This window comes from Physcomitrium patens, chromosome 13 (assembly GCF_059467195.1).
Source record: "Physcomitrium patens ecotype Gransden chromosome 13, ASM5946719v1, whole genome shotgun sequence".
Lineage (NCBI taxonomy): Eukaryota > Viridiplantae > Streptophyta > Bryopsida > Funariales > Funariaceae > Physcomitrium > Physcomitrium patens.
Genome location: NC_143422.1, coordinates 2,505,991 through 2,533,400, shown reverse-complemented (window position 1 = coordinate 2,533,400; position 27,410 = coordinate 2,505,991). Strand labels below are relative to the sequence as shown.

General features: G+C 39.5%; 3 protein-coding genes and 1 long non-coding RNA gene across 8 annotated transcripts; 3 read left to right on the top strand and 1 right to left on the bottom strand.

Annotated features, from left to right (window-relative positions):
* The first annotated feature begins 2,865 nt into the window (after positions 1-2,865).
* LOC112290469 (uncharacterized) lies at positions 2,866-8,045 on the top strand. 2 transcript variants are annotated; one of them, XM_024536734.3, is made up of 6 exons: positions 2,866-3,326; positions 3,726-5,221; positions 5,344-5,572; positions 5,816-6,004; positions 6,173-7,119; positions 7,283-8,045. In XM_024536734.3, exons 2-5 carry the CDS (start codon positions 3,810-3,812, stop codon positions 6,251-6,253), a joined length of 1,911 nt encoding a protein of 636 aa, XP_024392502.1. In that variant the 5' UTR covers positions 2,866-3,326; positions 3,726-3,809; the 3' UTR covers positions 6,254-7,119; positions 7,283-8,045. The 2 variants fall into 2 exon arrangements, with proteins under 2 accessions (XP_024392502.1, XP_090111298.1); XM_090255172.1 differs by having other exon boundaries at positions 3,026-3,326; positions 3,796-5,221.
* A 1,943-nt stretch (positions 8,046-9,988) lies between these two features.
* LOC112290717 (uncharacterized) lies at positions 9,989-15,951 on the bottom strand. 2 transcript variants are annotated; one of them, XM_090255170.1, is made up of 8 exons: positions 15,387-15,951; positions 14,556-14,622; positions 14,143-14,426; positions 13,627-13,847; positions 13,176-13,446; positions 11,254-13,039; positions 10,703-11,088; positions 9,989-10,546 (listed from the first exon to the last, which is right to left on the bottom strand). In XM_090255170.1, the coding sequence occupies exons 1-8, from the start codon at positions 15,477-15,479 to the stop codon at positions 10,493-10,495; spliced, it is 3,162 nt and encodes a 1,053-aa protein (XP_090111296.1). In that variant the 5' UTR covers positions 15,480-15,951; the 3' UTR covers positions 9,989-10,492. The 2 variants fall into 2 exon arrangements, with proteins under 2 accessions (XP_090111296.1, XP_090111297.1); XM_090255171.1 differs by having other exon boundaries at positions 15,359-15,500.
* Positions 15,952-21,961: 6,010 nt separating this feature from the next.
* Positions 21,962-27,150, top strand: LOC112290323 (glycerophosphodiester phosphodiesterase GDPD1, chloroplastic). 3 transcript variants are annotated; one of them, XM_090255169.1, is made up of 10 exons: positions 21,962-22,918; positions 23,949-24,086; positions 24,411-24,592; positions 24,717-24,863; positions 25,022-25,093; positions 25,385-25,585; positions 25,747-25,842; positions 25,987-26,074; positions 26,277-26,385; positions 26,575-27,150. In XM_090255169.1, the coding sequence occupies exons 2-10, from the start codon at positions 23,954-23,956 to the stop codon at positions 26,747-26,749; spliced, it is 1,203 nt and encodes a 400-aa protein (XP_090111295.1). In that variant the 5' UTR covers positions 21,962-22,918; positions 23,949-23,953; the 3' UTR covers positions 26,750-27,150. The 3 variants fall into 3 exon arrangements, with proteins under 3 accessions (XP_090111295.1, XP_073394157.1, XP_073394153.1); XM_073538056.2 differs by lacking the exon at positions 21,962-22,918 and adding an exon at positions 23,266-23,407; XM_073538052.2 differs by lacking the exon at positions 21,962-22,918 and adding an exon at positions 23,442-23,582.
* On the top strand, positions 22,146-22,774 carry LOC149987898 (uncharacterized). The gene is made up of 2 exons (XR_016505957.1): positions 22,146-22,372; positions 22,542-22,774. It is a non-coding gene; the product is annotated as an uncharacterized LOC149987898 (long non-coding RNA).
* Positions 27,151-27,410: the final 260 nt, after the last annotated feature.

Here is a 27,410-nt window from a genome sequence, read left to right as displayed (position 1 = left end):
ATGAGTTGGTTTAGTAAAGATTTAACATTCTTCATCATGACCAAAACACAAAAGTTCATAGTCAATTTAACATTCTTCTATGTATATATATATATATATATATATGTATATATACACACACACACTTCAGTTTTTGGATAAAAAACCACAATGTTTTTATAAGTGTTTTATAATTATTTTTGTAGCTCTAAATTGCATGTTGAAGATAAGAGAATACATTCTATTCAGTTATTAACATTAAAAAAAATACAAATCATGAATTTATTTATTTATTTATTGTATATTCCGGACTTATTTTGGAGAGGTTGATGACATGAATGAGGAACACCAAGTTGACGTGGGGTAGTTGTAGCAGAATCTACAACTCACTCTATTTTTTTTTAAAGATAAACTAACACTCGGAAGGACCTGGAACAGACTCACACAAATCTCGAATGCCCAGCTGCAATCATTCATCCCCATCCCATGGAACCATCGACTTTTCATCCTCTTCCCCTAACGTCATCCATCTTTTATTCTGAAAGGAAAAGGGAAGGAAGGCAGAAGCAGCAGCAGGGCAGAGGCAGCAGCACCGTCCAACCAATACCAGCTCGCCATTGCACTCTATTGAGGATGAGGTCCTTTTGGGAAACCCACCCCACCCTCGAAAAAAGTTTTAAAATAGGGGAAAGAAAAGTACAAAAATAAAAAAAGAAAAAGAAATGGGGGGAAGTGACACAAGCTGTATGCAACCAACAGTTTTTTGCTTCTGCCCAGCACCACCCACCTTTTCCTTCCTTCCTTCCTATATACATATATATATATATATATATTTTTTTTTTCTACTTTTACTTTTATTTTTTATAATAATATTTTTGCTCTTCCTTTTCCAGAGATAGCATTAGGGGGTGGGGACAATGTACAAATTCTCCAGGCTCTCTCTGTCTGCATGTATGTCTGGCTGCCACCTTTGGCTGATGAATCCCACAGCCCCCCCTCCCCATTTACACTCCTCTGCTTTCTATACTTTCAAGTAGAGGAAGAGCATAGGTAAATAGACAATTATATATATATATATATATACACACACACACACACACCAAGTGTTTTATTATAACCATTACCACTACTAATACTACCACTTTTCTATGGGGGGAGTGTCTGCCAGAGAATATTGCAGGCAGGCATAGCCTCCATCCTGTCCATCATGGCCCAGCTTTTTTCTGTGCTACTATAGACATGAGACTGTACCTCAATGCACCCCCTTGATGATGATGATCACACAACCACCACCACCCCATTTGAGCTTGCTTCACTGCTTTGGATGGGGCACCATCCCATGTTTATAAAATTGATGGACACACAATGTATGCATTTGTGGGGGATCAGGCAAACCCTATTTGGATTCTCCTGATCACAACTTAAGCCCCTGATTACATTAACTTCTTACTATTCCTTATTCTTTCATCTTATTCTGCTTCCTTCCTTCTTCTCCTGATGAGTGAAAGACAAAGTGGAGAGGGGGAGAGTGAGAAGGGCTTGTGAGTCACTTTCCCACTCAGAACATGCGGGGCCACCTGCTTTGAGGCCATAGTTGTACTACTCCCCACCCTGCGGGGCCTTGCTTTTGTGGGCACCGGCCATGTCAGAGCTTCACCCAATGAGCTTTAAACAAGGACAACTCCCCACACTCCTTTGTATTATTTCCTTTCCCTCATTGGCTCGGCTTGGCCAGGCAGGGCAGGGACACACACCTCCACCCCCTCTCCAAGCTTGCGGGATTCCCCCCTTCCCTTATAAAAACCCTAGGGCCAGTAACTGCCACATCAGCACAAGTGGTAACAATCTTCTTCACCGTTTATGGTGTTTTCATTTAGTTCCCAAGGTCAATTCATCCACGTCACCATGGTTTGATAATAAGCAGGGTGTTTGTTTTAACCTAAAGAAACCAACTTATTTTTGGGTGAGTACATGGCTACAAAAAACCCATCGTGGAGGCTTTTTTTTTTTCTCATCTTTTTAACAATTAATGCATAAGTTGGAATGAGCCCATAGCCAACTCAATTTCCAAGGAGCTACTACTTTTGAGAAAGCTGATGATGCTCCCCACTCAAGAAGTTTGAAAAGAATAAGATTAGGGTGAGGGAAAATGAAAAATAACGGGTTGGTTTCACCCCCCTCGGTTCCCCGGCAACCCGGGCCCCAATGATGAGCTGGCAAGGTGGAGAGAGAACCGAGGCGACGGAAAACACGAAGTCTCATCCATTTGATGAACGTGTTTCATTCATCGGAGAGGAGGAGAACTGGGGAAACGGTCAGGGCTCGAGCCCAGTCATACGGATAGCCCCTACATCGAACTTAGTAACTTAGCAGCGGGGTGGTCGAACTAACTAACGAACTGCAACAATGGAGGGTGTCCGTGCCTTCGGACCCCGCCGGAACGGGTCCGCTGCATAACCGAACCTGGTCAACCGCCCCAGCCCAGCAGATCCACCAATTCAGCCCCGCATGGCATATCTACGCCTATTGTGGATCCACAAGGGGCCCGCCCCGGTCATTGGGGGGGGGGGGGGGGCGCGCAGGGGGGGAGAAGACATAGCCCCCCTCTCGCTCACGCAGCTTCCTCGCGACGTGAAATTGGCTTCGCGCGGATCGGTCGATTGCGTTACCTCGCAGCAGCAGCAGCGTGAGAGAGAGAGAGAGAGACCGTGATTCGAAGATGCGGGGATCGGATTAGTACGTCAGAAGCGAAGGTTGTTGGTTTGCGGTTGTGGAGGGAGGGAATTGGGTCGTAGTAAAAAGGGCTGTTTTCTCCGGTGATGATGTTGTCGTTGCCGCCTTATTATTACACGATGACCGAGTCCGGATTGCTGGTTGCGAGAGAGTCCTGAGCCTTTATTCTTCTCCCCCCCCCCTATTGATGTTCTTTGTTCCTCTTCATGTATTCGGGTAGCAGTGTTTTTTGTCCTCCATTTTCCAATTTTTTTTCGTGTCGTGGTTCCGTGCCCGCTGGGTTGATGAGAGACGAGTGTGTGGTGCTCTTGGTTTGCTAGGAGTGGCGAGGTGGAGGGTGGTGTTTCCGGAGGAAGGGCAGGATTGGTGAGCTGTGAAGGGGAGTGAACGAGGGTAAGAGCGAGAGCGAGAGAGAGAGAGAGAGAGATTTGAAGCTGTGAAGGATCGAGGGGGTATGGTGTGAAGTGCGTGTGGAATGGCGCATGTGGCTTGGGAAGCGCTGATGGAAGTGCCGGGTCTGTTTTTGTGGTGAGCGTGGGAGGCCGGATTCGGTCGTTTAAGCTTGATTCTGGAATCAGGCGCTACTCTCCCGCGAACCTGTACCTGTTTACAAGGTAAGTGATCGATTGAACTTCGAGCTTGGACTTGGGTTGATTCATGTTGTGTGATTAGCACGTTAGGGATTAGCAGAGGTCCTTCTTAGAGAGGTTTTGGGATCATGGACTGTGCTATCGACCTCGGACAAGCTTCAGCCCCTTTAGATCGGAAGTGCGCTTCTTTGCGACATGGAAGGATCGGCTTTACGTATGGATCCGGAATCCACCAAGTAGAGCGCCGTTTATTGCAGTTCCTATGTGAAAAATCCGTGTCGTTTTGCGTTTCTGGGCAGTAGAACTAGTAGGTCTTGATCGTCCTGTTTCTCGTTCTCTTCCTTCTTGTTGACGTTGTCAGTTTGGTCCGGCAAGCTTGTAGTGTACGTCAAACTCACAGAAATTGGTTGATTTTGAATCCAGAACGAGACAATACATTGGTTCATTTCAAGATTACGCATATTTTCTGCTGTGTCCGTATCCCTTGCTGCAGTGATCGTCAAAACAATGGCCACACCTTTGAGGTCTCTCACCCCAGGGCGGCGAAATCCAGGGTTGGAGGCTGCTGCCCGATCGCAAAACTATCACCGAGCCAACATTCAGCAGCAGCAGCAGCAGCAGGTTATGCCTGCACGACCGTCAGGTCCAGTGGCCATTCTATGGGACATAGAAAACTGCCCAGTGCCAGGGGAGGTGAACGCCGAGGATGTGGCTGGTAACATCAGGATTGCATTGCGAGACCAACCTCATATTGGGGCAGTCACTATGTTTTCAGCGTACGGCGACTTCAACCACTTCCCTAAAAAAGTTCGCGAGGGATGCCAGCGGACGGGCGTCAACCTGATCGACGTGCCCAACGGCAAGAAGGACGCGGCGGACAAGGCCATACTGGTGGACATGTTTCTCTTTGCACTCGACAACCCTTGCTCCACGATTGTCCTCGTGACTGGCGATGTAGATTTCGCACCTGCTTTGCACAAGCTTGGTCAACGCGGATACGTGGTGGTTCTCGTTATTCCTGACGGCGTCGGCGTTTCGCCCGCTCTCAAGGGTGCCGGGCACTACGTGTGGGATTGGCCATCTCTTTGCCGTGGCGAGGGGCTTGTCAAAGCGAGGTCGAACTCTATGCAGAGATCTCCAAATGTCTTACACAACCATAACTCCTTCACTGCTGAGATGCCCCCTGGTCATTACTCAGATTTTCATCCGGAGAGCCGTCGTATCCCTTCCAACAACGACGTCGACGACGATCACGTGTTAGGTGAAGAAATCTTGGTTCAGAGACGACCTATCTACAACGGGGCGCACCCCGGGCATCTTAACATGTATTCTCAGGCACATACGACATCTATCGATTACGGGCATCAAACGTATGCGCTGCCAGGGCACATCAACTCTCAAGGACTTAGGGTGAATCCGGCAGTACACATGGTCACAAACCGCACCGCGCCATCTGCGCCTGCCTCGTTGAGAAGCAATCGATCTGTATTCTCTACTCCAGAAGTCGTTCCTGCTGTACAGCCTGGATACCAAGCTGTTCAAGCCGGTGAATTGGGGTTCTCTTCGGATACAGTGGAGCCAACGAGTCCTGGAGGAAACTCGTGGGTACAACCTGGCGATGTTACAGGGCTGAAGAAGCAGCTTGTGTGGCTTCTGAAGCAGAACGGGGGCAAAATGACCTTGGTGAAAGTGCCAGCGGAGTACAACAAACATTATGGTCGACCTTTGTATAAATCTGAGTACAACGTCTTGAAGCTCGTGCACCTCTTAGAGAAGATGAAGGATACTTTGGTGGTCAAGGGTGATGGCACAAACAAGACCTTGCATCTAATCGAGAAGGTTGAGAAAAAATCTCGCGTCGGGAATAAATACAAGCCTTCTACACCCCGAGTCTCTACTCCTAGATGCGACAAAGACAGGTACTATAGTCTCTTTTTGTTGTACCTTGTAGAAGTGCGTCGTTGCATCTGTGGTGAAGGCAGTGTCCGTCTGATCTAGTGGAACGGAATATGACGATGTGTGTTTCTGATGGTTATTGCAGCGGTGAAACCAGCGAGGACTCCGACCCTGAGATTGTCACGGTGAAAGAAGTGAAAGAGACGATTAAAGCTGATTTTTCTGCTCCCGATATTTCCAGCCAGAAGCACTTGCTGGATATGGATATGGACGATGCGAAACCTGCTTTTTCGTTTCCTACCGACTGGGATACTGTCAATGACCTCAAGGCGAAACCTGATGTAGCTAAACCTGAAGTTTGTGACGGTGGGGAGGTAAGATACTGTCTATCTTTTTCGTTTGTACCGCCGGATTGACATTTGCTTAAGTTTCGAAAACGTGGCAACGCTTGTTACGTGTTCGTATGTAGGTCAGAGCTGTTCAGGAAGGTTTCATCTCTCCCCTAGCCGCTGAAATGCATCGATATTCTCATTGGATATGCAATCACCACTGAAGCTGAAACCGAGCTTTTGAAACTAGAACTGATGAAGTTATATTCTCATGAACATATTCTACAGGTTAAAGCTGAAGACTACGAGGGTGATATGAAGTTGGCATATTTTAAGTGTGAACTTCAGGAGCTATTAGTCGTTTATGCTCTTGAAATCCCGCTGAAGCAGTTCGTGAAGATTTACCAACAACGGTACACCAGGGTCCTCGACCTACAAAACCTTGGAGTGGACAGCTTGGAGACTTTATTCCAGAAGGTATGTTGTGGCTTTGGTACCTGATCATGGTCCTCGAAACATTTTGTTCCATGTTGCGAGGTCTTGTAGTATTCATGTGGGCTAGTACATAAGTTTGAATTGCTCTGGTTGGCACGTGCATGACTACTTTTTACTAAAATCTCTCAAACACACTCTCAAACTTGACAGTTCAAGGATGTTGCTGTATTGAAAGAGAAGCCTGTTGGGGGAGAATCAGGTGGTAAAGAACTCGTTGTGTCAGCCGTGTGAAGCTGCGAACAGTGGATGCTGTGAAGTGATATCTTTAGGATTGATACGAATCTGCTTCAATTCTTGGAATAATCATTTCTTTGCCTCCGCGTATGGATCAATTTCTGCCTTCTCCAATTTGGACGACATCGAATCCACTGCTGAACGAGCAGAGCGTTACTTTCCAGTTTGTCTTTTGCGTGTATATATACATGGTGTAGAGCAATTCGACTGGAGATCAGAGCCATCTACACAGAAATGTTTCTGGAGATATCTTTGGAGTTTCTTGTCGCACCAGCTCTATATCAATCATTCGGCGAGAACCAAATCCGCCAATGGCTTATTTGTGTTGGTTTGTTTAACTTGAACTGAAGGAATATGGCTGGCCTACGTCATAGCCGAGGCTATTCTCTCATGCGACCTTTCAAAACAGGTGTTAAGCGCTTCGCCTGCTTAAGCAACGAGTTGGATTTATGTAAATCCTCTATTTGAATCAAAGGGTATTTTTTTCTACCCCTTTGACTGATGAATTAACCAATTCTGAGCACTGAAGATCGTGGCGCTAACTGAAGTACGTAGTGGAAGATTCTTTGCACCAGAGCAGTTATGCATTAGTTATACCACCATGGAGTTCCAGTCCTTTAGAATGAAACAATCTGCAACCATCGTGCCAACTTTTTGAGGCTCATGGTTAGCTCTCTTCATCTACTTCGTTTAGTTCTAGACGGGATTGCAGCCTCACAATGTCGCAAGAAACTGCTGGTTTGAGCTGTTTTTTTTAAGCTTATCAAACCCAGTGCCTCATACAATGACGAGAAATTTTCCTTCCGACCTGTCCATCGGCCGAATGCAACTGGCGAGGAGGTGAAGTGACCTCCCTTCACAAGGTAGGATGTTAATACTTACAACCTCAACTATTAATTGTTGTGTTGACCATGTTTTACCATTGGAACTCTTGCAATACAGATGCACAGAATTGCTTGCCACTGTTTGGTATGTGTAGGGATGTGCTCTAACTGGGTAGAGTGGCTCTGGTTTTTGCTTGTGTAGGAACCAAGATTTGGCCGTTCAAGTGTAGAATTGCCGTCTCCTACGTGCGGTGGCTTCACAAGCTCACCCTATGGAGTTGGTCAACAAACACGAGAGAAAAATCTGGGGGTTCTATAGGTGGTTCAGTCCTCACCTGCCCAAGCTACTGGATAACTTTCTGAAGTTCCTGAAGATCTTCTCGCTGGAGGTCGAGCAGTCATCGTTTCCGGAGCTGCTTCGATGAAATAAACAACTTCGCGCGTCCCTTGCAATGGAAAAAGTTCTATAAGCGAAAGTGGGCATCCATTTGTTTTTGACATGGCTCTGCTATACAATTTGATATTAATACGCTTGATGTCATGCTGGCTAGTTTTTTGGGGCCACATGGCAACTATCAGTCAATAGGTTTCAATAGCTTCAGTGCAGGAATCTGTGTCGATCAGTCCAACTTCACCGATATCTGCATTTCTAAATACTTTCTGTTTAGTTGTAGAATTTGGCCATCTCTATTAGTAACAGGGGGTGTGTACATTTTCAGTCCGTAGAGGTCTGCCATGGTTTTAGCTTCAGAGGAAAGAACTTCGCTCACTACTGCTTCAGCCCCAGGGTCAATTTCCCATTTCTTATTTCCCTGCTAGTGACTTAAAACTGTTTTGATGATTGAGAGATATTAGTCGATATCCTTTATTGTATTGACATATAGCTACTGTTTTTGGTGTGCTTTGGCATTGTAGCCTATACTGTGTCTTTCTTTAATAAAGCGAGTTTCTTTTTAAGAAAAGAACTATACAATTCTGTTGGGTTTGCTACTGTCTTTGATTATTATTATTATTATTATTATTATGATGAGATGTTGATAATGGAATCTGTGTACTATATTTACTTGCAACATCAAAACCTTTTCATCGTTTTCACAACAAGATTTATCTCGTATTTATTAATTAATTATTTCTTGTAAAAATCAAACATTTACTAATTTCTCATTTATCACAAATCATGTATATATTTATTAGTAAATACTAGTACAATTGGTAATTTATAAGAAAACATACCAACAGTTCACAAAAGGTTGCAACAATTTTTATGCAAATTCATTACTTAAAGTTTTGTATTTCAAGATGAACACAAATAATATTTGGTTAGAAAAAAAATTCTTTTGTATACTTGTATGATTTTTTTGCTAATACAAAACTTGTTATTCTTTATAAAAACATTGATAGTTATTATTTATGGTAGTGTATTGTGTAATACATTCAAATGAACAAGGTTTAAGAGCTTTCTATTTAAGGATATGATAAAAAATTGTGATTTTTTTATAAATGAAATATTTTTATTTCATTTTAAAATGTAAAACTTTGTGTAACAAAATCTTTGTTCGTTTCTTTTGAGATTGATTTTAATAGATTAAATTACCTTTTATTATTGTTATTATTGAAAAGAATTTATACAAAATAATTGATTTGATATAAAAGTACAAGCATAAAAAATTGAAAATAATATGAAATTCTATAATATAAATAGATAAGGATACATCAATTTTTTGGTATAAATATACCAAAATTTATGATTTCAATCAAAATTAGTTATCTTATGTGGGGGTGTCTACCTAGCAGTTCTTAATATGGTAGGTAAAAACTACATGATTACTATTGATTAAAGTAATTTTATTCCCATTATATTTTGCATATGCCATAAGTGAAGCAAATTGAAGCTTCCCTTGAGTAATGGATCAATCAAAAATACTTCTTTATTCTTTAAGTTGATTTTAGAAAATAAATATTATGACAATTATTACTATTAAAATTAAATAATTAATATTTACATAATATTTACATATAAGTAGAAATATATTTACAACCATTATATTTTAAATATATTTCTATCTCATTTTATTTTCGACATGTGATTGCAAATTTATTGCTTTTTATTATCTGAACACGAGTATTTATATCAGAATTTTTTTATTCTGTTTAATAATGGTTTAATGCTTGTTATAACTTTCTTGAGCAGTATAAATTACACTTAGTTCCTTTTAATTTCTGTCTAATGCTACCTTTTTAGCTATTTAATTCATTAATTCATTTTGTTTTTTTACATCACTTTGAGTAAAGTTTTGGTTGCGACCAAGAATTTCCTTGCCTTGGATTGGTTTCGTATGTAGCAATTGGCATTTATTATTATTATTATTATTATTAATATTATCATGTTAACAACTCAAATTTTATAATAACATTTAGGTTATTATTTAATTATCCCACTATAACAGAAAGCCAAATTGTTTTGTACTAGTTTCAGTGTGCTAATGACGAGTTTACAGATCAATGTCCTTCGCCTTACTAGCCTGTCAATGAGTGGTAGTTGTAATAATCAGTGCTAACTTTTTGCTTGCATTGTTACATAAGGAAGTTTCAACGAACGTTGTAATTGACATTCGAACGGATCATATATGCAATAAATTATAATCCAACATTCGAGTAGTTAATTGATGATTCAAATCATTTTTAGCCAAGCGAGTGCAGGTAGTCGTTACTAGAATACAACAGTCAGTAGTTGTCATTAATCGTGAACTTGAACAAATTACAATGTTGCCGGTTCCTTGTGTAGAACGACGGACTGAGTAACTTAGATTTTCACACCTTTATTTTAGACAACGAAATAGCCCCAAAGAGCTCACACCATATAACATCACCAAGCTTTCCACATTCAAAATATCAATTTCATATCATCTTCAGGTAACTTAGTTTATTGATAACCATGGCACTTGGTACACTCTGTACATTACTCTCTTTGTATGTACTATCTCATTGCAATCGCATGTGGAAAATGACAAGGTCAACTAGGGCAGAAGCCCGAATCACCTGAATCTTTGACACTTAACCTGATAAATATGCCTCTCAAGTAGTAATTGTATATTAACAAGGTTGGTCCTTGATGATAAAACTTTTGTTTTGCCAATTCAGGTAAGTACAACCAGAGAATTATGTACATTAATCTAGGAAAACATTCACATTTCTCCTGCTAAGGGGCATGTACTTCTTACTATCCGCATCAGACTGACATACCAATGTCTGCGTTTATCTCATGGAGCTGCACATTCCCAGCCTCAGGCGACACAGTGAAGAAGGATTTCACCTGGAGCGTGATTTGAAGGGACCTGGATCTATAATACTGATCCAAAACGTGGCAGTCCCAAATTATTTCTCTAGTATGCTATGTGGACCACACCGTCATTCAGTAGTACCTATATGAGGGTTTAGCCGCTGCTTGCCATTCAACTCTTGATTCCTGTTGTGCACCCGAAATAACCTCCTTCGTTAGCACATAGCATCTCGAATAGTTCAGATCAACCATTAGCTACTATCTCTTTCCTGCAATGCAGGATGTTGCATTAAACTTCAATTCATTAACATCCTAGCCCTCTCAAGTGGGTTACTAGTTTACCTCAGTACGCGGACCTGTCGGAGTTTTGTCCCAGTGGTTGAATGGCACCGACCCTAGAATAGGTCTGCTCTCACATATTGTCGCATTGTCTTGCGAACACCTTGGATACTTGTTAGTTGAGTCACTTGATGATAGCGATTGATCTGAAGTTCGCAAGATACTATTCTTGCTAGGAACCAGGCCAACCCTGGCTGCTACATTCTCCTTATCTACTCTCTCTCGCAAGAACGAAGCACCTGTGTTGATGCTCCCCCTAACATCACCTGCGCCACATTCGCCCTCATTCTGACTGGAGCTATCACCTTGAGTCAGGTCTATGGAGAACGTAGCCGACCCCGAGCCACCACTGTCTGAGTCTGAGAATCTCCTGATATGCAACACACCACCTAGGACACCCCAAATTCTGATGTTAGCGACATTGATGTGTGCAGATATTGGGAACCAAATACAGTCTTGCACATGCAAGGAGCGAAACATCCCCATATATAATCAAACTGGACGTCTGAACAAATCAAGAGATAGGAAGTACGTAGTGCAGAGGAAACATTCACCTCTTTTGATGCCTGGGTCTGTTTGTTGCCTACCGCATGTCTCAACCCTCTGCAAAGTGTCTCTGTTTCGCACATCATGAGGCAACCTCGATGTAGTGCCTCCAATGTCGTTCCCCTTCTCAGTTCCTACGCTTCCAATCTGCGGTGGCCTCTCCAGCGTTCCGATCGTTTTCACGCGCTCGTCATGCTCAGAGGCGAACCACGAAAAAGCTCGTCTCAGGGCTTTTTTCTCCGCTGAAAAAGCATGAGGAGGGCGTGGACAGTCAGCTTGGCGCTGAGTCTTCTCCTTCGAGACGGGAGAACTCCCCAAAGAAACCGACTCAGTGAGTAAGCGCCGCTCCTTGAAGCTTCGTATGTCATTGATGCTTTGAATAGCTTCTATTGCGTCACAATACCAGCTTCGTTCATTGTTGTGCTTTTGCGGGCTCGGGGTACATTCATTCATAGTACTACTGGAGCACTGCTTAAGGGGGCTAGGGGAACACTGCTTCAAGGGACTAGGGCTGTACTGTTTCAAGGGACTCGGGGTCTTAACGAGCCTTTCCTGGCTAGGCGACTTGAAGGTAACACTTGGTGAGTTAGCCTTTAAGAAGCTTGCTTCTAGGAACTCGGTTGAAGAAGGCACTCGGGGCGAGGAGTCTTTAGGATCCAAGATAATTGACTGCGAGACGGGACCTCTCGAAGTCCTTCTCCGAGGCGAGAAAGATGGCGAGGCACATTCAACGGGTTTGATGTGCTCGGTACCATCGTCATCTTCTTCATCCCAGTCACAAGCTCGGTGGATCCAGTCTGCTTCAGGTTGGAGTCCATCCGCACTGTCTTCCACGTTGTACCTACCCTCGGCTCCAGTCTTTGCTGTCCCCGTCACCGTAACCAACGCATCTAGCGCGGCTGATGCTGGCCTTTTCCGCGGTGAGAGGGAAGGCGACGCGCACTGGATTGGCACCATGGCAATATGCTCCGCGATAGCGACGGGTCTATCATCTAATGTATTACTTTGTTCTGTGGCATGTGGCGGAACTGATGAGGGTTCTGCTACGGGGATATCCTCAATAGTTAATCTGCGCTGCAGGTCCCGGTTACTCTTGTCCACAGAGTTACAGAATCTACTGGACCCGATGACTTCCGCGCCTGCTGAGTCGTCTGGTTTGGAAGCAGACTCAGATTCCTTCTTGCTGCTGGTACTCTGCCTACTCCAGGCAATCTCTTCAATGGACTGGGCCTCCTCTACGGGTGAGAGGGACCTATGGTGAAACCCACGGTTTCTGAGAGCGTGTGGTTTCCTCCGTGTACTGCGGAAAAAGCCGACCATGGGGCCTGCATTAGAAGGTACGGCACCCTTTGACGTTGCCATGGATGAAGACATTGAACCTCGGCTAAATGATTGGTGCTTGGCTTCCAACTCTCGCCTCTGCTCCTTGAATGCGGCAAGAGCTTGGGCGAGTTGCACCTCCACTTGGTCAGAGGTTGGTGCTGGGGGTTGATTTCTAAGGGCTAGCGTCAAATCTTTGGATCGCTTCTCGAAAGGTTGGAAGTCGAGCCCAGAGCGAGATTTTTGGCGCCGCTTACCTCCAGACTTTTGAGAATTTCTTATCGAATTTTCCATCCCGGTCGACGCAGCTCGCAATGATCTTCGAGGAGATTCGGCACAATCTCTAGGATCGTTAACGTCACCTTTAACATTAGTGGAGAAGCCGCTTGAGCAAGGTGCATTTGCAACCTCAATCCAATGCATGTCCATGGAATCTAATATCACTAAATCTCTAGCCTTTCCTTCGCAATGGTCCTGAAATCATAGATAATAAGGCAGTATTTAAAGATAGTCTCAAGAGAGCTCAGTAGGACAAAGTACTTAAGAGACACATATCGTTGTTCCTGAACTGTGCTAAGCAACCAGAACAAGAACTCCCATGAAATCTGACCTGATCTGCAGAAGCGTCCAAACTCGTCCAAGCCGTAACTTTCCTACTCGGATACTGCTGTAGGTTACTCGCAAGGCTTACTTTTGATGACTTCGAGATGGACCTCGCTCCAGAAACTTCCTCTTCCGCCTGGCGATTAATCTGGTGTGTTACTTCAGACTGAATGTTCTGTGATCCCTGAGAGAAGGGAAGTGGTTTCGGAGAAAGTCCTACTCGATGGGAAGATATGCGAGCTTGGGAAGAATGCAGTACCATGGCACCAGACTCCAAACTGCATAGATAAGAAGCTACGCATTGAAGGGCCAGTTGACGAAAAAAAAATTCACAATGCAGTGTTGACAACATGTAACGTTACATAGACAACCCTATCCCTCGGTCAGTTCCCGTCGAATGCTAGTTACAAGCAACAAGATTTGGTCACAGTATACTACTCTGAGAGGATGATTCCTACCCGTCTTTGGAAATATTCGACTGTACGTCAAAGAGCATAGGTCCAGAGAAACATTTCCGTAGCTGTTTCGTGGGCGCCAGGTCACTTGGATATGGCTTCTCATCTTCATCAGCATAGTCTAGTGCATAACGACTATCTTTGCCATGGACTTTCTGATCAGTTCGTTCATCTGGAGCACCCTCTGATTTTTGCAACACACCACACGACCGCAAATGGCTTACCTGCATCACACAAGCGTCCCGGTTTCGTTATAGAGACATGGTAGGCTGCGTTAGAGGTAATATACTGGTCAGGTTCAGGTGCTGTGGTTGGTGAAGCACGAAATTCACATGTACAAAGACAGTTATTTAAGATAAACTTCCCATACGAGAATCAAATTAATTCTCTCTCTCGTAGAGGTAGGAAGGGTTGGGGGACCGAGACTTCACATGACAGCTTCCTGTTGAAGGTACGATACCGCTACTACAATCAGACAGCAGCAATGTTGTCCATGCATAACGTGTGCTTAGGATTTACCTCCTCCCTAAGTTTCTTGGCTTCAGCCTCCTCAATAGCAAGTCTCCGTCGAAGTTCAGCAAGCTCTTCCTTCAATTCATCCACGTCCGAGCGCCTCGCAATTCCGAATTCCTTTCTGAAGCTTGATTCTAAGCTTCTCTCAGAAGCCTTCTTGAGAGTGTTAATGCTGATACAAGTGTTCACGGAGGTGATAGGTATTTTAAATTGCTCCATGTTTTCAGGATCACCGCACCTACCCGTACGTGACGCTACCTGCAAATGGGGGTGCTCGTAATCCCCATACCCTGGACCCAAGAACAAGGGGACCCATGACGTAAAACTCAGATGTGTACATTAATGACGAAACTCCTTGGATTTGGGGAGACCTCAATCAACGAAGAGCACAAAAGGGCAGCAAGAAGGAGAAGCCAAACCATGTCTGGGAAGTTGAGCAGGCAGCGGATGAAGTCTGAGGTTGTGCGGCTGGTTAGTAATTCTCGCCTGCACAAATGCGGCAATTCTCAGAACAAGCAGTATACCTGAGGCGCTTCGAGTGATCTTCCGTTTTACAGGACGAGTGAAAATGCAATAGGAAAAGTTCACAATCCCCTGTTGAAGTTTACTAAATGACATAGGGCATAGAGCAGCGCGTTACATTTCGCTGCTGAGAACGAAAATTTTCTTAAGCAAGGCCAGACAGGTAGAAAACTAATATTTTTTCTTATTTTCAGACCCTCACTAGAAAATCACAGTACTCGATCTTGTCCGCTGGTCTATGGTTTCCTTCTCATTTAAATGAATGAAATAGATCTTTAACAGACGGGAGAAGCTCCTTTTCTACTTCCGAGTAGCGTGTTCATCAATCCAGTTCTCTTTGAGCCCTCCAAGCTGATCATAACTACAGAACAGAAATCAAGAAGATCCCTCAATCCTCGAGCCCCTACTAACCATCCCGGAACATCCTGAATAAATTAATAGTAACCTGCGATAGCAGATATGATTTCCGTTGTCTGATACTATTTGCAATTGACGAGCACCTGATAGCTAAGAAGATTGATCACATAGTAACTACCGAAAACGAAATTTTTTTATACCAAGGAAATCGTAAGAGAGATTTGCACGAAATTCAGGTACGCAGATTCCACATTCATTGCCAACTTCCACACATTCCAACGTTCGCAGTATGCCACTTTCTGGTCTCAATTTTCATATCTCACGTCACTAAATTCGAACGCACCAGGCATTAAGGGAGTGGTGGCACTCACGCGGTGAGATTTCGAGCTTCTGGAAGACTTGTCAGAGCACAATTTCGGCTGGAATTCAGGTCCACCTCCAAGACACGCCCACAGCCACCCCATCGCCCTGTTGCTTCGTCCCGCCACCGGGGACCAGAAAACTACTCTCTTCGCAACAGGGCGCTCACACTCTCTGGCACCGTTCAGCAAACCTGGTACAGCTCCTTGCCACGAAGGCAGCCCTACCTCGACAACAAAGCACTGGACGTTGCACCAACACAACCTGGAATACCGAAATCCAGACAGCTAACCATCACATCACAAGCACCGAAAAGAACTCACGCTCGATTCACCTGCATCCTAAACCCCCGAACAATCCCCCATTCACGAATCCTAAACAAATCCACAGCCCTCTCCTCTCCTCAACTCGCCCAATCACACCTAACGAAGTTTTGAAGGCACGAGATAACAGGAAAGCAAATAACGAAACGGCTACAATCCACAACAAAAACAAGCCGACAGTTACCACACAAACACAAACAGAGCAGTGAGGAGGTTTGAGGCCCAGGGTGAAAGCTACAATGCTGGCGGGTGATAAGAGGAATTCAAAGGCACAGCCATAACCACAATTCAAAGCTCCCCTGGACGACGACATCGGGGGACGAGGCGGACGCGCGCCTGGAAGACCGTTGGGACATGATGCGGGGCACGGCCGAAACGGAAGGCACAAGCCCCTCCCGCTACCTGGGTTATACCCCCTTTCCCGGTTATAGTTCCCTCCGGTTCTCAATCGCGTTCCCCTCTAGTCCTCATAAAAAAGCTGAAGTTGTCCGTTTGTTATTTTCTTAGAGTAGCCCTAAAATGGCCCAGCAGTGAGGTGCTGGTGACGTCAGCGTAACTAACTCGGGAAATGACTCGGCTAACTTTAGCGGTGCTGTGACTCGCTATCGGACCCTTGCGTGCCAACTCATCATTGTAATTGTGTGATCTGGCGCTAACTAGGATTTTCCCGGCGCCGTAGGCGGACCCGTCAGCATATGGCAGGGTCGTGTTCACACTGCGTGTTCTGCCCATGACCCTTGTCTATACTCAAAGGTCCAATGAGTTAATATATCCAGAACATTGGAATTCACACAATGTTCTGTAAAATAGAATGCCTTTAAAAATCTATTAATATCCAACACATTCAGAATTCCACAACTTGTTTGATAGCTTTATTTATTAAGGTATCACACATTGTTCTGTAAAATATAAACTTAATTGATATAAAATAGAATAACTTCAAAAATACATCATGAATATGTATGAATATATATATATATATATATATATATCACTTGGTATGATTCTTTAGTTTTTTTTTTTTTTTTTTTTTTTTTAATTATATTTAAGTGTGAATTAATGTATTCATAAATAAATAAAAAACTGGAGTTATCTTTAGCTTTTAAAATAATATTGAAAAAATAACCTAAGCTAAAGCACCATAAAGAGATGGTATCTGAAAAAATGATGTTCATTACTATTGTACATATTGCAATATAAATATACATCAATGTCATATTTTATATTTGATGATATTCAAATGCAAAAAATTCTAATTTATATTGATAAATTTAATGTGTGTGTGTGTTTTTTTAAATAATTTAAAACCACTATTTTAGTTTAAATAACATAAAATTAAAATTAAGCACACTTAAACTCTGAGCAAACCATCAGGACACTTTCAATTAAAATTTGAAGATATCCATTAACAATATTTGAAATGAAATAAAACATGAAAATTCAAAAACGTTATGTAAGCAATGAAATTTGTAGAATATATACTGAGAAAATAAATAATATCAGTAAAAGAAAATAAAGAAATAAAAGTCATTGCATAGAAAATATTTTTTATTGTATTATTGTATTTTTTCCAAATTTACTAATGTATGTATGTATGTATGTATGTATGTATATATATATATATATATATATATAGATGAATATCTATTGGATTAAATCTAGAGTATGATGAACTACAAACAACAAAGCCTTCCACAAATTAGTTGAAACTAGACTTCTTTGAGGGTTGAATTGATATCAATAAGTCTAATTCAATAATTGTAACATAAGAAAAAATAATATTCAATCATAACAAAGAGGTTCTTTTGAAAGGTTGCAAGTCGAGGATGTCAATATCTAAAATAAGACAACACTAATAAGACTTGGAACCACTTTTGAAACATTCACATACACTTGGTTTGATTTGAATGATTCACTATTAGGAGGTGGAATAGAAACTTTACTACATTGCAATGGGATATAATGGACTTCACTAATATTACCTATTTTATTTAAAAATAAGAATAATTGGCTTAAATTTTAAATGACAAAGAAATGAAGTTCACCTAAAAGACAATTAATGACAACTTAAAGATTTATTTTATTTTTTCAATTATTTAGATATAACTATTTTAAAAAAAAAATGATATTAGAAGTTTAAATGACACTTCAAAATTTTACAACTATTAAATCTATCTAAATAGTCTATAACCTAGATATAACATTTTAATACTTCGAGAATATAAGCTCTACAATAAGAAAACACATATGCTAAATATTGTGTTGTAGCATGGTATAAGATTTTATATATTAAATGTAGTCCTTGGATATATCAAAAATTCAAGATGGAACAAGGAATAGAAGTGAATTCATCATAATTTTCTTTTATGTTAAAAATTTAATAGATAATGTAAAAAATCTTAGAGATAATGATTTATTAGGAGTTATATTACAATATCTCTTTAGAAAACATATGAAAAAACCAATATGTTTCAAATAAATTCCAAGAACATTGTTTATTATGAAAAGATTTGTTTTTTACTTTGTTAAATTTTATAAATTAATTTGCAAAGACCAGACATATCAAAGAATAAAGAAAGAGATGAAAATTCAAAGTAGAATAGAAATAGATTACTCTAAGCTTTAATACGACTTTGAAGATAAAGAAATCTAAAAATTGTTTAAAAATTCTATGAACTAACTACAATATTTAAAAATTAGAAATAAGGATGTAAAATCTAATTGAAAGTAGGATTTAAGCATAGAGAGATTTGAGCACAAAATTTCTAATGAAATTAAAGAAAGAAATTTTGAATCATTTATATTCGGAATATTTTAAAAAAAAAAAACAAGAAAAACAAAACAAACAAACAAACAAACAAAAAACATATAGCCAAGTCTACTTAGAAAATGTATGTAAAGTTTTTTTTAAAAAAACTATACAAAGCCTGATTTTTTTCAAATTTTAGTAAAATTAATTATAAACATACCAGAATTAGTACTTTAAAATTTATTAAATAAATAAAAATTATTTGATCAAAAATTTACTTTTAAAAGAATGTTAATAAGTAATTAAAAACATAGCAAAGAAAAAAAATTCCAACTCTAGATGGATTTGGTGTATAGTTCATTTAATAATATTGAGAGGTAATTAGAAAGAATTATTTAAACATGGTTAACTAAGAATTATTTAAAACTAAATTTTCATCCAATATAATTAAAGGAAAAATTATATTTTTGCACAAGAAAATATGAAAAAGAAGATTAAATATTTATATGTTTTTAATCAAGCTTAAAACTTTACATAAAATATTTTTAAAAATATATATATTTTTTATAAGTAGTATTCATAGATGTCCTAAATCTATCTATCTATCTATCTATCTATCTATCTATCTATCTATCTATCTATCTATCTATCTATCTATCTATCTATCTATATATATATATATATATATATATATATATCACCTTGATTAATTTTTAAAAATATATTAAAAACATAAATGACCATATATTAGACCAAGCAATGGTACTAACTATAACATCTTGTAAACTAAATGTTACCAAAAGCTTACAAAAGAGTTTTTTAGATTTTTTACTTTAATACCATTATGAGATTTAGATTCAATGATCATTTTTTAGAAATGATTCAAGTATCATATAAAAGAATAAAAACAATAATTTTTATAAATGGTAATTCAATATATAGATTTTAATTAAAAAAAAGAGATGCAATAAGGATACTTATTAAAAAAAATTAAAATTTTTGGTAATCAATTATATTATAAAATTCACACAAAAAAATTTAACTAATTTTTATTAAAAAAAAATATATATATTAATTATCAAGGATCCATAAAAATTACTGTAACATGAAAGATAATTATAAAAAATATGTTATATATATATATATATATATATATATATATATATATATATATATATATATATATATGTATATATTTACTTTTTATCTTTTATACATTCAGATTAGATTTTAAAAATAAAATAAATAAAATAAAAAGATAAATTAAAAAATATTTTTATAAAGCAACAGCTAATACCTAACTAAATCTAAAGTTATATTACACATAAGTTAAAATTCTTTTAAAGAAAGAAGCCTTGGTTTTACAAGTTGACTTTATATATAGAAAATTTAGTAAATACTCTATAAATATTTTTTAAATATTATTTAGTCTATTTTTTAAAACTATTATAAAAATAGAGATTCAAAGAACTAATTTACAATTAGAAAAACTTAAACCAACTCAGTTGATTATCTTAAAAAAAAAAATTCAATTATATTTTGAAAATTTAAAATTATTTTTTTGTGATAGTATCTATATTACAAAATATTTTAAAATCTCATTAGTAATAAAGAGCAACAATATTATTGTCAAAGACATTAATCACAATGTATTAAATGATCAATATACTCATGTGTCATTTAAAAAGAGTAGATAATTACTTAAAGATAGTATTATATTAAACTGTAATGGTTATTGCCAAAGACAAGGCTAAAGGCTCTTAAAGCAAGACTAAGAAAAACATTGACAAGAGTAAAAAAGACTTTACTCTTATCTCTATATATACTATCTGAATAGAAGTTATGTGGCAATGTTTTATAAGTCCTTCAACTCTTGTCTAACTTACAAGACATGTGTCTAATTTGTAAGATAAGTTTCTTATATGTGTTCCATGTGACCAACTTGTAGCACAAGTCACTAACATGTGTGAGAAGTGGCCAATTTATGGACATAATTTTCAACCTAAAAATCACCTACAAACATGTATAAAGTCAAATTTCTATCCAAGAAGCTTATAAGTAGCTACCCTATAAGATATTATCAAACCTACTTACTTCTATGTACTTTTATCTACTTCTTTAATCTAGGTAAATATGTATGTTAGTAAAAATTATATTAAAAGAGAATAAAAAAAACTTTTAAAATTTTATTATATAAAAATAAAATATTTCATAAGATATAAAGGAATATAAATATTTTATATTACAATTTTTTTAACACATCTAACTACATCTTATTTATAGAGGTAGTAATATTAATTATGAAAGAATTTAAAACCTTTAAATTTAAAAGATTGAATTCCATTATACAAATTCGTACAAGATTGTTTGTTGAAATATATTTTCTAATTAAAAGATCTAAATTCACAAGTATAAAAAAAATATGTATGTAAAATTTATAGGCTAATGAAAACCATTTTCACATAATAAGTAGAAAATTTCAAATTCTAAATTATGATGAATATCTCTTAAATCAATATGCAACCATATTATAAATAGGTAAATATCATCTTCAAAATTTAACAATCTTTTAGTATCTAAACACTATAAAATATAAAGAGCTATTAGATGTTATATTTTTGTATTAACCAACACAATTTTTGATTTATATTAAAAAAATAAAAAAGAAATATAACTCTTTTGATAATATAGAATAATAATTAATGCTTAAAAATATAAATTAGTAATAATATATCTTTATTATGTAAGTTTTAGAATCAAGAAATAAAAAATAAAATTTGCATGGATTTAGGAAAAATCTCCATAAAAATAGAATTTGATATTAGACTATATTTATAATTGATAAATTCATCACTAGTCCAAGATGTTTAGAACTTTGGTAAGTTCTTTTATGTAAGCAAATCCTATTTGTTAAAGATATTTTTATTAAATTTAAAATATTTAAAATATTTTAATCTATACTTATATATATATATATATATATATATATAATCTCAAGATAATAAAAAGGTATGAAAAAATGAAGTATAATTGAACTAAATTCACTTAAAAAATAATTTAGACCAATATATAATTCTACAAGAGATTGAAGTAGAAATTTATAAGAGATAAATTATATAATTAATTAGATAATGATGTTTTTTATTTTAAAAATATAATATATTTTAGATTAAATATCAATCCATTGAAGGCATGATAGAGATAAAAATAAAAAAATAAAGCTTGCTTGATAGTTATAATATATTTTAGATTAACTATCAAATGCTTGCTTGCGTGCTTCTTCATGGAGCCATGGTTTGGTTTCGGGGACGAGGACGACGACGCGGTGCGACGTCGCAATGGTATTTCGAGCCATTGCGAGAGGAGAATGAGGTAAACACAACAACCGTTTCACTTTGTGAGGATTTGCTCTGATTGCGGTGAAATCACGAAACGCTTTTGGCAGCTACTCAGCACAATCCACGTTGTTGTGTGCACAAAATTCGTCATTTCGCAGAGCTCTTGACAGGAGGGAGTCAAGGGAGGCGGCGTCGGTGTAGAGTTGATTTCGGCATGAGGAGGGAAGAAGGGGAGAGAGTTGCGCTTTCTCTAAGGTTTTTTGATGTTTCTAAGTACTTCGATAAGTGTGCCGATGGACCCAAATGTGAGCTACGTCATGGATTTTCATGACGGGTGGCTGATTTGAGCACTGTGGAGCAATGCATCCGATATCACGCCTGGAAGATGAATGTGCGAATCTCGTGTTATGGCCATTCGGGTGTTCTGTTTGGGCAGCTTGTAACGGAGGAGGTTTCTTCGGGTCATTGAGGAGTCGCTGGATCGAATCGCTGTGGAAAAGTGAGAAGAGTTCCCTGGAAGCTCCGCGATGGCCTCAGAGTCTCTCGGAATGGGATTTTGCTGATTATTTTGCAGGAAGGCATGCAGAGTAGGTAGTATCCGGTAACTGCCCAGTTTTTTTTTGTGAATAGACCTCATGCAACCTATTCATTAAGTGACTCTGTCAGGGAGAATCTACCTCGGTTCCATGCTTACAGACATGGCAGAGAGCTTCGCCTTTATGATGAACTAGACTGCCAATCATTTTGCTTTTGTAGGTTTAGGATCCATGGCCACAATTCGGTCTCAGTTGGGTGCACCTGATTTGAGGGGGATGCGAACCGCAAAAGATGAATCGTATCGATGCACTTTCGTGACACATTCACAACTCGCAAGTGTAAATTGAGTTATTCCTCGATGAGAGCAGATGCGTATCCTCGGTCATGAGATCAAGATGTTGGAAAGGAAAGGAAAGGACAGGCGTGAGAATTGCAAGGGCTTTGACGAGTAAGGGAAGTCAAGAACGAGGAAGTGGCTGCGCTGATATTGGACTGTGCGGCATACCAGATCATGATCAGAGGGGCCAGGAGAAAGGGGGAAAGACTGGGAAGGAGAAGCATGGATGTTACAGTGATGACATGAATCCTGCAACAGGGTACGCGATTACTTTCGATGATATTGCTCACCTCCTTCCGGACAGCATCCCGAAGCATGTTTATCATTCTGCTTGGAAAAGTGCCGTGTTGGTGCTGGCTCCACCGGCATATTCCCTTGGGGATCTCTTCGCATATGCTGTAAGGTGCTGAGGATGATTCCGTTGGTGTCCGAACGGTGTAACAATATGGTGCACTGCGCTCTGGATCACGAAAGTCATGAAATTTAGTAAAACGGCCTCGCATCGAAGCGCTTCAATAACAAACTCCTCTTGTGTCTCTTCCCCTTGTCACCGCCAATGTGCCGCTGTTGAGGGAGGGTAATGCGGCTTCTTATGAACTGAGAGTAAATTGAGTGTGATCGTGATGAATGGTCTTGTGACGCCTCCGGGGTTGATGTTTTGGTCTGGATTGTGAAGTTACTGTAGTGAGAGAGAATTTGGATCGAAACAAGTTTGCCACTGAAAAAAGGATTGCAACTTTGATCGGGGGTACGAAATTGTTTTGAATGTTCTCTCTTTCGCTCTCGTGTACATGACTATGACTTGATGCCTATTTGGCCAGAGTTATTGTTGCTGCCTAGCATCACTTATTCTTGCTACCGATCTAAGGCATCGTGGGGATTGATTAGGCAGTGAATTTGGGTGCGGCCATTAGTTGAAATCGGTAAAGATATCTTCCCAGGCTTTTCAAGGATCCCAGAATAATTTCATTCTGATAGCAATTGTTTTCTTAGGATGTTGACACTTGATCAGGAGTTCAGTGAGTGGGTCTGATGAAAACATTTCTTTCCGTTTAACTTTGCAGGAGGTCAGATGAGATTAGATGCGTTACGACATTTTGTGTTGCACTGCTTTGTGAACGCAGCCTTTGTATGCCCCAAAAGTGATAACCATAGCGATCTATTTTCCTGGAAAGAGTTCTGGGATTATTTTATTTGACTGGCCCAGATGGCTCAGGTGGTAGTGTGGTCATTCTGTACACCGAATTTTGGTTAGCAATAATGAAGATGCCAATGACTTCTTTTCGCAGTTGCAATGGAAGAGAAGGTTACAATTTCATCAGGGCCACAATCGGCTTCTGGGCATGTTGCTCCATCTACTTCTGATTCTACAACCTTCGTGAAGAATAAAAGTGATGGTAGCTCTTCCTTCAAAGATATCTTTGCAGGTATCTCGCCATTCAAAGGACTCTCTTCGGGGTAGAATTATTGCTATTTTGTGACATATAGGAAGAAAACATTGTATGCTTTTCTTTAATTGGCTTGTGGGAGAGAGCTGTTGGGATGTACGTTACCCTGTTCATTCCCTTCGCTTTATAGCTTGGACTCTGTCGTGTGTCTTCTGAATGGCAAGTCATTGAAAATGTTTTCATTCACGATAGATTGTGACTTATTTACGCGTTTTGATGAACCTTACTTAGAGATTCGCCGTTTGCAATTTAAGTCATTCAGTTTCATTTGATCTTCTGAGACGTTACATGGTGCCTCCACAGGCATGATCCCAGGACATCATAACAGCAGGATGATTGTCATTGGCCATCGCGGAAATGGAAAGAACAGAACTCTTCTGCAAGGAGAGATTCCTGACGAACGACCCTCCTTTCGGGAAAACACTATCAACTCTTTTAACACAGCTTCCAAGTTTGGAGCTAGTTTTGTCGAATTCGATGTTCAGGTTTCTGAGTGCAACACAACCATGCATAATCTCTTAAAAAATTTCGTCTCATACTGCAAGATGTCCAGCTTGCCTGGACTAAACGATATATCCTAGCTCACCCCCACTACTATTCTGGCAATAGAGAAGCTGTCGTTACAGCGAATACGGTGTTCGATTCGATCGGTTCAAATTTTTACTGCTGAAACAAAAATGTGGGAGCTTTGATCAGGTGACTAGAGATGGACATCCCATCATTTTCCACGATGACTACATTATTCTTGAAGATAAGGTATTGCCAACTACGTGGAGCCTGTGTTGCAGAAAAAAAGCATTGTCGAGCACTGACGTTTATAGAAAGATTACTGAGATGCGTCAAGATGTGACTTCCTTCATCACTATACATTCAAAACGACTAGCGATTTCTTATGCCGCAGCGGTTCAATGCAGGTGTCGAGGAAGATTGGGGAGCTTTCATTAGAGGAGTTTCTTGCTTGCGGACCTCAGAAAGACAAATCTACGGTAAGGAATGAACTTTATCTCCTTCAACATTCAAGCTCAACGAGGTCGGTATCTGTTGCTACGAACCCAACTAGTCACTGGCCATTAGATTAGTATCAGAAGCTTCCGAGAATTCGAGGGTCATCCAAGAGTTTTGTGATTGTCCAATCGCTTTTAGAAATTGGACACGAACAATGTGGTGTTTCAGTGCTTCACTGGGCTAGCTCAGCATTTAACGCATTTTGGCATTTGAACTGTAGTGTCACTAATTATTGAGTAAGACCATCAATCAAAATGCGGACTTGTGGACAGGATGGGAGGACCCTGTATAGGAAGGCGAAAGATAACTATGTGAGCATCTGGACAGCAACCGTGGAGGATTCATTGTGCACTCTGCAAGAGGTATTTGAAGAAGTAGATCAGAATGTGGGTTTCAACGTCGAAGTTAAATTTGATGACGTCTTGAAGACCAGCGATGATGAGTTGCGACGAGTTCTTTACCCCATTTTGGAAGTGAGTTCGACCTTTAACACCGATACGTCATTTTGTTCTTAACGTCCCAAGTTAATATGCCTAGTCACCTATGAAAAGGAAACTTGGTGACCTTAGAAGGTTGCCGCCCTTGCGAAGATCACGTATATTCCCACCCATGATGTGAAGCTGTGATTCTGCAGGTTGTAAAGCAACATGCGAAAGGGCGAAAAGTCTACTACTCTAGCTTCAACCCAGACGCCGTTTATCTGCTAAGGAAGGAGCAGTCAAGCTACCCGGTTAGTTCTACCGGCCTCTATCAATTCTAGTGCGTATAATTCTTCTATTTTCACATATACCCTCAATGCTAGGAGCATGTGTTGGTGCTGAGGAGCCTGAAGGCGTTATGTTCTTACTTTTGATGTAACTGAGTACATTTTTAGGTGTTCTTCCTCACTGATGGAGGAGTCAACTTATTCAATGATCCACGAAGAAACTCTATCCAAGCGGCAGTTCAAGTTTGTGAAGAGGGTGGGTGGACATTGCATTAAAATTGACCTCTGCAACTTCTCTTTTCTGATCTACTATATTGCACACATTCAGCACTGTTTAATGAACGACGATACCTAGTGATTTCGGTGCTCATATATTTTTTGAGGTGACTAGAGCATGCTCTTGAACTTAGGCACTTCAGTCATCCAGCATTGTAACTGTAAACTTGATCCTTCTACAGGTAACTTGCAAGGTATAGTTACGGAAGTGGGAGCGATCCTGCGTGAACCCACTCTTGTTTCCTTAGTCAAACAAGTGGGCCTTTGGCTCTTCAGTTACGGTGTTCTCAAGTAAGTTCAATCAGAAAATGAGAGGGACATTGCGGTCACTTGAAATTCACTTCTAATATTCCTCAATCAGATAAATCCGAACAGAAATTGCTCTACTTTTGTTCTTCAGCAACCGTTAAGATAGATCTACCAAGTTCTAATCGCTGAAGTTAGAAGCTGACGATATTTTCTATCCTGGTCAATTTCCAGCAACATAGCAGAAGTGGTGGAAAAGCAGAAGATTCTTGGCGTGGACGGAGTGATAGTAGATCATGTGCTGGAGGTGGTCACTGTGGTACGTGATTTAGAAAAACTTCCATTAGAGAAAATGTTGAATTTTGTCCCAACCCCGCTGCGTACGTTGAGTGAAGAAAAGTTACCGTGAACTCGTCGTTCTTTGTGCCGAACAACCCCGGATCACATACCATGCCAAGTCCGCTCATAACTAATTGTGGTTGTATTTTCAATCTTCCTCGACATCAATCTAGGCATTCCCTGACAATCATGTAAGGTACTAGGCACAGAAACTAACTGCCCATCTCTGCTAGAGCAATAGTCAATTGAACTGTTGTTGACAATCACATTATTTTCTAAATTGTGCAATCTCGATTACCACTAATTCATGCTGATTCACTGCTATGTCTCACTCCTGAACGATGTAAGGAATGATGTAGTGAATTCTACAGTGGTTCTGTTGTTGTTTCTATGTTGAAACTTCCAAACTTTTAAAAAAACAAATGTGACCCACAAGTCTGAAGTGAGCTTTTGTAGTTAAGGAAGCTGCTATCCCTTCTAGAAATGTGTTTATATAACAAGGATGAGGTATTTTTCAGACCTAGAGACTGTTGTAAAGGATTGCTTTGTATTGATCTACCAAGTGTGTGAGTCGCCAGGTTTTACTGATGAATGGCTTTGCATTGATCATGAGCTGAATTGTGCCTCACATTGAGGGAGCTCGTACATCAATTTTGCATCTGAGACAAACTGTTTCTATTATCTACTATTAAGTCAATATTTTTGTTCAAATTATGTATGATAGCTTTTTT

Excerpts from the sequence above, each read along its gene's own strand:
- LOC112290469 (XM_024536734.3), top strand. The coding sequence starts at position 3,810 with ATGGCCACACCTTTGAGGTCTCTCACCCCAGGGCGGCGAAATCCAGGG. Across the intron at positions 5,222-5,343 it reads CCTAGATGCGACAAAGACAG|CGGTGAAACCAGCGAGGACT; the intron begins GTACTATAGTCT and ends TGGTTATTGCAG. Across the intron at positions 6,005-6,172 it reads TGGAGACTTTATTCCAGAAG|TTCAAGGATGTTGCTGTATT; the intron begins GTATGTTGTGGC and ends CAAACTTGACAG.
- LOC112290323 (XM_090255169.1), top strand. The coding sequence starts at position 23,954 with ATGGAAGAGAAGGTTACAATTTCATCAGGGCCACAATCGGCTTCTGGG. Across the intron at positions 24,864-25,021 it reads ACATTATTCTTGAAGATAAG|GTGTCGAGGAAGATTGGGGA; the intron begins GTATTGCCAACT and ends GGTTCAATGCAG. Across the intron at positions 26,386-26,574 it reads TTCAGTTACGGTGTTCTCAA|CAACATAGCAGAAGTGGTGG; the intron begins GTAAGTTCAATC and ends GTCAATTTCCAG.
- LOC112290717 (XM_090255170.1), bottom strand. The coding sequence starts at position 15,479 with ATGGGGTGGCTGTGGGCGTGTCTTGGAGGTGGACCTGAATTCCAGCCG. Across the intron at positions 13,848-14,142 it reads CCAAGAAACTTAGGGAGGAG|GTAAGCCATTTGCGGTCGTG; the intron begins GTAAATCCTAAG and ends TGTGTGATGCAG. Across the intron at positions 13,447-13,626 it reads TCGAATATTTCCAAAGACGG|TTTGGAGTCTGGTGCCATGG; the intron begins GTAGGAATCATC and ends TTATCTATGCAG.